The sequence below is a fragment of the Oculina patagonica genome, chromosome 8 (genome assembly GCF_052425735.1).
Source record: "Oculina patagonica isolate OP01 chromosome 8, crgOcupat, whole genome shotgun sequence".
NCBI classification, from domain to species: domain Eukaryota; kingdom Metazoa; phylum Cnidaria; class Anthozoa; order Scleractinia; family Oculinidae; genus Oculina; species Oculina patagonica.
This window is the reverse complement of record NC_135765.1, coordinates 28,202,217-28,212,272: the sequence shown is the minus strand read 5'-3', so window position 1 is coordinate 28,212,272 and position 10,056 is coordinate 28,202,217. Positions and strand designations below refer to the sequence as shown.

Genomic DNA, 10,056 nt, shown 5'->3' with positions numbered 1-10,056 from the left:
AAAAATCCCGCGCTTGACCCGTTTTCGTTGTTGACACGGTTCTTAGCGGCAAACCAGTGTTTAGCTCGCAGGTGGCCGACAGCGCCGCGTGTCAACAATAAGCAGTAGTGTGTTCACTGCGATAAGATCAGAATAAATTGAACAACACTAGCGAGAAAGCTTAGGTCAAGTACGGCTACTAAACGCATGGAAGTGGGGTCGAAAAATCGTTCTTGTTACTAAGTATGTCGTTTGTTGTCTTGAAGTTCTCGATTAGACGAGGTTCACATCAGTTTTAGCGCGCCAAACCGCGCTAGGCCCGTTATTCTGGGGCAATTGGGGCTACTTAGACTTTTGTTTATAGTGCGTCTTTCAGGAATAACTCAGAAACGGTAAAATATGACACAAAATTTTTATTATCATCTTAAATGTTGCACTTTCATTGACAGAACGCGAACCAAATACTTTCGTTAGCTCGTGAAATACGAACATAAAGTTTCGAATCAAACGTTTTACTTCAATAAATCTTGTTTTAAGATTTTGAATTCGTAACAGGTGCATGTCTCGATATTTTTGTTGAAAATTCAGATCATTCAAAGTTCGTCGTAACTGATCGCCATTTAGCAAGATAATTTAGTTAGTGTCTTTGAATTCAAACAGGAAAAATCGACAAAATGTTTTTTGACCAAATGTAGTCCATTTCAGTTTCATTTGACGAACACCATTGACCTTGACCCTTCAATAAAGAATTTCGACAACTTTTGACAATCAAAAAGTCAAGGGTTAACAAGCAATAAAAGCTTTTAACACAAAACTTAATCATTGTCGAACATACGTCAGGAATTAAGCTAGCTAGAGATAATTAAAAACACCGCGCTGCTTTGCGTTATTTCCAGTAAAGCTTTAAAGAAATTTTAACTTCAGATTTCTGACGAAACGAAAAGTCTCTTGTTTATCTCTTCATATTTGGTGAACTTCGTAACGAGTCTAATCTTACCAGACAGGTTTTTTTACAGGTTGCTTATTAGAACTGAACTCGCATCATTGCTACCAAAAACAAACTCTTGTTTCAGTTTTCTGGTCAGTCGAATACTGTATCGCTATAAAAGTAGATATTTTCTCGTCAATCAAAATAGAAAATTTTGCTAAAAACCTGTAGATAGATGATCAATGTCACTTCGTGTTTTCAATTATTGCTCTAAGGAAATGTCAAGATGTTATAACATTAACCAAAATAAAACTGTTTTTAAATGTGTGTAAAAAAGGGCAAAACCAAAAGAAAAATTTATTTTTTCCATGAATATGACCCTACACTTTAAGCCTTAGGTATCCGTAAAATATTCGTTGATATTTGTAAGTCTACAGAAAAATTCTCCAATCTTAACTTCGGAAGTCTGCTGTAAATTGTTTAGTGTTTTAGATCATAAAATTGTTTGTTTTCTTTTAGGTTAGATGACCGTGTGATTTGATCAGCGAACCGTGTAAAGTGTTCAATTCAATTAACGTGAATGTTTTGAACGATTTGTCAGTTTACATTTAAATAATCCATGATGAAATCTAACTGATTAAGAACCGTAATAGCATGGATGAATAAATCCACTTTTCCCTTTGTTTAGCAGCTAAAGAGCCAATTCTGCAAAAAAATCCAGCCCTAACGGGTCAAACCTCAAAAGAATCAAGATTTTGGAAAAGAATTCGCAATTTCTGTATCACCCAAATTCAAGATCGCCCATCCCCCCGGGGGCATTTGATCTGAGGTTAGCCTGGTAAAGTGTGGAATATGGCGCAAAACTACGCCCGCCAGGCCGGCCATTTGACCATCGAAAAAGCGTTAGTCAGCGGTCTCGAGCTAAAAGAGTGTGTGGTTCATTGCTCGCATTTTATTCCGCGATTCCGACTCTGTTTTTGTCAGGGTATCCTTTAGCCATTAAAGATAAACAATTTAAGCGTAGATGATTACGTAGAAAGGTAGAAAGAGCGTTTATCCTTTTTCCTATAAAATCCGAAAAGGGTGGGGAATTTAACCCTCGGTTGGGCATTTGACCGTGTAAACTGTCAACAAAGTGGGAAGTTTAAACAAATCTTTTAAAAAAATCAAATTCCCGGTGAGGGCACTCTTGGATTTGACTTAGACCCCACATCAATCTCCGAGGACACATTTTTTCTTTCAGTTGTTTTATTGTTTTTTGCTGTTACCGTAGTTTAATCCGCTGTGAAGTTTTGAATTAAAGAAAAATTTTTCAGAGAAACTGGCTTAAACACTTTTATTTAACGCATGTAAACTAAATGAAAGTATTTCCGTTTAAATTCCATGTAAAAATTGATATTAGCCTTGTTTATTCCTCACGCGAGACAATCACAACCGACTGGTACCTGTCGAACAAATTATCTGCGCATGCGCTCTGGACCCAGCGTGTTCACAACGTTGCTTCGCGTACAAAAGAAAAAAAATCTGGCTTTAAACGACATATGAGGAGCAGAAAACTTTTTAATCCTTTGCGCAGAGGTATAAGGAATTTTGGAACTAATGTTGTCCGAGGAAGCAGGCCACGTTGAGGTGCATATGGCTTCGCATAGGTTCTGTCTTCGCTTGTGCTTCCTTGGTTTGATAACATTATCTTTATGTTCTGTTGTGTTTATTATGACGAGAGGTAAGGAGTGCAGTTCCTTTCTTAAACTTTAGATAATTCGCTTTCAAACGTCTAGGCAAGCAGTTCTTGCAGGAATTGTTTACGATGGGTGATCACCTAGGGGATATATTTTGATGTGCGCCTTGCGTCGAGATGATCGCTCGTTGATCATTCATTGAAGCGTTTAAAAAAACTATCTACACTATTAAAAAAAGGCGCAAAGGGAATTATCATTAATATAAGTTTGGCGCTAGGAGAGGCAAGATGCTTCGAGAAGATAATTTTCATTGTACGGCTGTATACGACATGCGTTCAGATAGCTAGTGAATATTTGTATTGCAGCCTGGGTGGCGAATATTTGCGTGGATGTTGTTTACAAAATACTTTTCGACCTGACAGAGTATAAAACACCCATTGCATTGTTTTAGCCTGCATTTTCTGGCGTATTTATTATTTCAAAGTTTTTTGTTGTACGTTGTACAGAAAAGCCATATTTATTGCTGCTCATTTCTTGGCTACATGGGAACTAAACTAGTAGCGGGAACTTGGCATTGCCAAACCAGGATTTTGATTCTCACGGAATACTAGATTGATGGTATAGTTTTGATAATGGGGTGACATCGTTTGGAATAATTCAACATAAACAACAAACAGTCACGAAATAGGTTCTAAGCCACAAAAACGCCAAAATATTGGGCAAACATTCTTGGCTGAATAAAGAAGAGACCAAAAAACGCCAAAAAAAGAAAATCAAAGAATCAACTGAAGAAAACCACCACCTTTGATATATATTTTCCCACGTCTCATATGGAAAACAACATAGACTGAAATATAAAAAAGTGATGTATTTTAGCCTCATTTTGAACGTTCCTGTACATAGCAAACGCAATCTCTTTTGCGGACAGCGTGTTTTCCACTAAATTGTGTCTCCTAGCGACTCCTCAGAATCAAACTTAAACGCAGGAGGACGCAAGTTTTCCACCCTTTGGCCACCCAACGCAAGTCAACACAAGTCTCGCTTGTTTATTTCAAGTAATGAATAGGCCCTATCACGTGTTTTCGACGCCATCTTGACGAGTAAAAAAGAAAAAAGGCAAAGGCGGGTAGAAAAGTTTCAGTGTTTGTATGGGAATCCGACGGCAAATATCTTTTACAAAAATTGAATTCTGGACAACATATGAATTGTAAAGTTAAGATTTCCAATTTTTCCCACCCCTTCTTCATCACAAAATAGAAGAAACAACAACACTAGGCAAAAGTTTTTACTTGCCGAGTTTGAAGGATGTAGCTGGGCTAGAGAGCGTTCAGTTACGTTTTTAATTTTTCCATACATTTGTCTATAATTTTTTCCGCCCCAAACAACGTCAATTGCAGTGCGGGCTAAACGGTTTTTTTTCAGCCTTCTTGCGTGTACTTCTGAATAAACTTATGAGCAGGGAGCCAATGAGACAACTTGCGAATACTTGCGAGTACTTGTAAAAAAAAAAAACGCCCGTCCAAAAACACAGCCTCCGATTGGTCAGGCCTTAAGACATGCTTTCCAGTTCCTAACTGGACGTAAGTTTTTTTACCGTTTGGCCACCTAACGCAAGTCTGTACGCGTCACTTTTTGTGCCTCAGTTCATTTTGACCAGGCCTTAATAAAAATATTTTATTCCCAACAGGTTATTTGTCCTTCTACATTCACCCAGGATTTGAAATAGTCGACGAGGTCAACAATTTACTTGAACAAAAACGCGAACTGCAGAATAATTATATTCGCAGAGGAAACTACAGCGAAAGAGCTTGTAAACAAGACAAATTTGACAATATTTTATTGGTTATTGCTTTCGTCGAATTTCTCTATGACTCTATTCCTTATTTGGAGCAGCTCTACAGAAACCGCTTTCCAAACATCGTTTATTGCGGGCCTGCGAAACCGTCTAAGGAAAGTGAATATAAAATCATTGTGGTCTCCATGCTTCGTGGAGTCACCGCTTACGAGTGCTTGAGCACAGCAATGAGGACACAGCCTCAATTTACGGGTTACCTATTTATTAGAAATGATCTGTTTTTAAATTTTTGGAACATTGCAATTTTTAATAGGTCCCGGATATGGGAGAGCTCAGAACAGCTTGGTAAGCAGGTCATGTTTCAGCAGCCGCGCGAGTCCTGGATCTGGTGGTACACGCCATGGGGGCTCAAGGCCTGCGAGGAGGCTTATAAAGAGCTTATTTACTTGAATGACGCTTACAAGCGTGCAATAATCGATAGCAAGGGGCAACACGAAAGCTCGTGGGATGTGGAAAATTCTTTGAATGCTTTGCTATGGAACGGACGTGGTTTGAATATGTGTTATCGGGGATTCTCGAATGTATTCTATATTCCTTCCGAACATGCAGTTGCGTTTGAAAAACTGTCCGCCGTGTTTCAAAAGCACCAGGTTTATATGGAGATAGCGGTTCCAACGATAATAAAAATGCTGGATTTGTCCGAGAAATCCGTGCAATTGACAGGAGTGGATGTTGGCTCGCTTTACGGAGAGGAGCGAGCACAAAAAGACGATAGCTTATTTTGGCGCCATTTTTCGCCCAACACTAGTTACATTAGACCTATTGTTCTAACACGAAATTACACTGTAAACTCAAAGACAAGCGGCGTTGTTGACGTTTTGTTAAAATGGCTAAATCATATTGACTGTGCAGAAGGTCTGTCATAGCACATCAAGCTAAGCTAGTGTCACGTGAGCAAATTACCATATTTGGCTTGTGTTGTGGCTTGGGAAGTTTGGTCACGCAAGGAATGCAGGAAAGACACTTGATGTGCGGCCAAGTTTCCCGCCAAAGTTGGCTAAGCTGCGATCGTCGTCGATTCTTGATCATGTGTTGCTAAGCAACAAGATGTTCCAGATAACGTATTCCACAAGTTAACGTCACAGATTTCAACGAGTGCTCTTGCCACAAATTTTTTATTCGCCATTCACATTCGAAACGGCAGCTCCGAAACAACCAAAAAATTCTATAGACGACACCAAAAGCGACAGTTTAACTGAAAAGAAACTCTGTCAGGTATTTTAAAGGACAGTTTTCCTGTTGTAAAAAGTTTACCTACAAATTGAAGTAAAACCTCAAAATAGTAGTTTTCTAAGGTAGAAAATCACCAAAAAGGTAATGATAACAGAAGATAGCAAGGAGGTAAAAAAAAAACAAAGCGGAACGAACGACAATATTTTTAAAGATGTACATCCTGACTGTTACCCTTAGTTTAAACACTAAGTTAACGCTGTGTTGAACAGAATAAGACAAAAAATAGTTAATTAAACATTTTAATTGTTTTCAATTTGTGCCTTGAAAAAACTGCAGGCACTTTCAAGGTAAAGACCTTTGATCGATAGACTGCCTCCGTGGAACGTAAGGGCTTTATTAGATTAGATTGAACATAAATTGTCTCGGCTATCCATACATTTTTTATTTCAATGTTTTATAACATAACATTTTTGTGTTCCATTTTATTTATTATACCACTTTTTTGAACAAAGCTGGGCTTATGTTAAGCAGATAAAGAAGAAGTTACCAATCTTCAAAAAAAATAGTTTTCCTTACTAATAAAATTCTGCAAACTACCAAATGAGGAATGAGAAATAAGGAAGTAATTATAAGAGGAAGACTGATAAGTACTAAAATAAGAAGTTTGTGTTTTAAGGAAAAAAAGACTGGTGACTAGTTTACTGCAAGGTAGGACGCTGGTGACCATTTCATGTTCCAAGGGAGGAAGACTGGTGACCAACATGGTGAAACAGTTCTTTTGTATAAGTACTGTTTTTATCGTCCAATATACTCTTTCCACCTCTTGACTGAAGATAAAGATATAACAACCAATCGCATGGCATTTCATTATAAAACTTCTCAATAAACCGGCCAAAAAATCGCAAGTCTCTGTCGCGAAAAAGCTTTCCTATAAACCCCCAACTCGAGAAGGCCAACACATCCCATTTTTTGTCGCGTCTGAGGTCGATAAATTGTCGTATTTGACTCACAGTATTCGGCTCAACTGCGACATCATCTTCAAGATGTAGGTAATACTCCGCTAAACCTTGACTATAATAAAACATAAATACATAATCCATGCTCTGTTTGGACCGCCAGTACATTCGTTCCGGGCCGTCATTAAGGGTCGATGGAAGTCCTTTTAGACGAGGGTAGAAGGAAGATGGTGCCGAAATTACGTGAATTAGATTCATCTCCAAGTATTTAGCAAAGTTTGAGCGTAGTTCTTGCTTGACATTTGTCCGAGCAGATTTTTCTGTGTCGGCAAGAAAGACAACGATTAAAATATTTTTTAGCTCTTCTTTTGAGGTGCCGTTGCTTATTAGTGAGTTTATAGTCGACGTCAAATAACTCTTTGTCTTGTTTTTGAACGTTCGCTGAACAGTGGGAATTCCAATGGTCAGAAAAACTGAAATGAAAAAGGTGGTAATTAAAAAGTATAATGCAACCAACGATTACTAGACGATCTGCGCTCAATAATAATCGAATGCTAAAAGACGAAAGGACATGACATCGTCCCCAGGGACCGCGGAGCCGGAGGGGGGCTGAGAGGGCTTAGCCCCCCATTATTTCCGAAAAAATAAGGACTTTCTAAGAGAAGAGTCTCTTAAGCCCCCCACTTCAAGTCACTAGTCACCCCCCTTTCTCCCGCCAATTGGAAAAATGCTCCGCGGTCCCTGCGTCCGCCGAGTGAGAGAGGTTATGTTACAAAGACTGTTGTTGGTTATGATTTACCACTAAGCTATATAATCATTTAATTCGGTGCGCTGTTCTAGCTGAAAACTCAAAAAGACACAAAACAAAAAGACACAAAATCGCATTATCTGCAGTTAAACTTTTAAGGGCTTGTAACATCACAGACAACGGTCATTTCTCAGTAAAAGGACAATCATGATGTAATTCCATCATCCCCCTCTCGAAAAATTATCCTTGTTAAACTTTAGAGGAATTGATGTTCAAAATGTAGTGAATTAAAGCTTTACAAGATAGCAGGGGTCCCGCGCGACCTTAACGGAACTTTGTAATTCTGTAACCAGAGAGTTTAAATTTGTTACCTTTTCTCGTAAGTGGGTTTCCTATTTCTCTGACGCTCGATTTTGTGATGATTTCTCCATTCTGTGAACATGACACAAAGTCATCTCGGTTACAGCTTGTTTCGCAGTTCATACCTTAAAAAGTCAGAGTGAAAATTATGGTAAAAGACGTGCTTAGAAACGAGAAATAAGTCAGTAATGTGAACAATAATTGTTACCAGACGTATCTCTAGTAAACAAAACAAATTGCTATTATTACCCCCGGGGTTGGGCACTCCCATACATGGGCTTTATAGGTATGTGCCGCGGGATAGAGTATGGTTTTTGAGGATCTCGGCACTTAATAGGGTATTGTTTTTGCTCCTTTTGGCATTGTGTTCCCGGTGTGATCCTTAGATAGGGTACCTAAATTTTATCAGCTAAAATAAACGCCCAGCTAAACGAAAATAAAAAGGGATCTTAAAACTGAACTAACCGTTCAAGTATTAGTAAAGTTATAAAGATTTGTGTTTTGCTGTGCGCGGTTGACCGTTAGTTGGGTCGTCGCGGAGCGCTTCTCCTCTCCTTGAATAGGGTGTCATTTTTCGGTTTTGGGCCTTAAAAAGGGTATTAATTTTCGCATTTTTTATTCTTAAATAGGGTCAGGGTTTAAGTGTCTTCGCGGCACACCCCTTTCCAAAATTCATGGGAGTACCTACCCCCGGGTTATTACCTCAAAAGCGGGGAAAAGTGCCGTAAATTAGGCTGATCACGACTGGGTTCTTCTACTTTCTGATTGGTTACTCAAAAGCGTTTTTTGCGATGAAATGTTTTTTTTATACACCAATGACTGTAAGCTCAAAAACCGCAGCGAACCAATCAAAAAGCGTAGTGAAACCTTGCAACGAGTGCAAAGCGCGGGAAAGGTCGCCAACCCAATTCACGACTGGTTTTGGTTTTGCACCGGATTGGCTGACAAAAGTGACATGTTTGACCTGATTGGTTAGGCCAGTTTCCACGAGCATTTTCTAACCAATCACAGAGCTCAGAAAACGCGAAACCAAATCTTTTGCAATAACAAACGTAGGTGCTCTGACTGTTGCCTTGGTCGTGCTTACAAGCTTAAATACTCACTTTGGCTAAGATTCTGGAGTCTCCAGTTTAAATGAAGCATCAATACTGCAGTTACAATTAATAAAACATTCTTTATAGGTGAATTCTTTCCTCTTGAATCAGTGAGACACAACTTTAACTGAAAGGAAAAAAAAACCCGTTTCAGTGAAAAACATGAATTTGACTTGGAAAAAGCGCGCGCAAATAAAAAATGCACATTGAAAGAATTACCGTATTATGCTTTTTACAAGCATTTCGTACCTACCTTTACAATCCATCTCATTTTCTTGCAATTGTAGCTTTCTTTCGTCGTTTTATCAAAAAACCTAGTTATGAAAATACCAAGTATGAGGAACGTAGTACACCATTTGCTGCAAATTAAAGGTTTCATTTGTCGCTTAGTCCTCCACACATTTAATTTATCTGTGTTTCCATGTGACCCACGGAGTTAATCGAATTGAATCGCTCTTTGAAACAAAGACAGATTATAAAATGTTCGCTTTACTAAAAAGTTCGGAACAATGTTTGTTTAAAAATGTTAATTATAGAAACATTTCTTAATTCCTATTCAGTTCATCAGTGGTCTTTAGTTCTTTGAAGACACTGACAAAAATGTTGTTCCAGATGGCTTGAGTTCAAGCTCAGTTACTTTTAATATAGGTTGTGTAAAAAAAATCCTAGAATTTTTGTTCCAGAATTTAAGTGAGGCAAAATTGAGTGAAGTTTTTCACTTTTGCTTGCTCCTGGTCTAATACCACTCTTGTTTAGTTCAAGGGTTGAAAAGCTAGCAAGGTAGCAATAAAATAGCCTACCGAATTGAAGCTCTAACCTTAATTTAAGTATTACCCATTTTATGTCTTCCTAGTTTAAAGATTTCGTGTTTAGGAAGAATTATTTACTCTGGGAGAAACCAAGAATCTCTGCTGTCGCGAAGACAAAGCGCGACTCTGAAGCCGCTTTCACCGGAAGCAAAACGCTAAAGTAAAAGAATTGTATCCCTTAATTACTGAACCCAAAAGAGCCAAGTGTATTATTGATCAACCATCACCACACAGGCAAAACGTGAGTAACCGAGGTTCACAAGAAAAGAGAGAAAAACGAATTTGACAGATGTGGTCAACTGAACTAATCGATTTGTGGCTCTCACTTATTTCATACAAGCTTACCTTTATCTCAATCTTTCCAGCCTTGTAAAGCGTAAAAATTTGTCTTCCGACACCAAATCAAATCCGTTGATGTAAAGCGATATAAAATGGAAATGAGAATTACTCTAGGGGCAGAATAAGACAAATATTC

At 38.4% G+C, this 10,056-nt stretch overlaps 2 protein-coding genes across 2 annotated transcripts; one reads left to right on the top strand and one right to left on the bottom strand.

Annotated features, from left to right (window-relative positions):
• Nucleotides 1–2,266: 2,266 nt before the first annotated feature.
• On the top strand, nt 2,267–5,702 carry LOC144663518 (uncharacterized). Its single transcript, XM_078524487.1, has 2 exons — nt 2,267–2,630; nt 4,274–5,702. Exons 1-2 carry the CDS (start codon nt 2,507–2,509, stop codon nt 5,305–5,307), a joined length of 1,158 nt encoding a protein of 385 aa, XP_078380613.1. The 5' UTR covers nt 2,267–2,506; the 3' UTR covers nt 5,308–5,702.
• Nucleotides 5,703–6,087: 385 nt separating this feature from the next.
• LOC144663493 (alpha-1,3-mannosyl-glycoprotein 4-beta-N-acetylglucosaminyltransferase C-like) lies at nt 6,088–9,190 on the bottom strand. The gene is made up of 4 exons (XM_078524464.1): nt 9,026–9,190; nt 8,782–8,899; nt 7,690–7,803; nt 6,088–7,043 (listed from the first exon to the last, which is right to left on the bottom strand). The coding sequence occupies exons 1-4, from the start codon at nt 9,149–9,151 to the stop codon at nt 6,343–6,345; spliced, it is 1,059 nt and encodes a 352-aa protein (XP_078380590.1). The 5' UTR covers nt 9,152–9,190; the 3' UTR covers nt 6,088–6,342.
• Nucleotides 9,191–10,056: the final 866 nt, after the last annotated feature.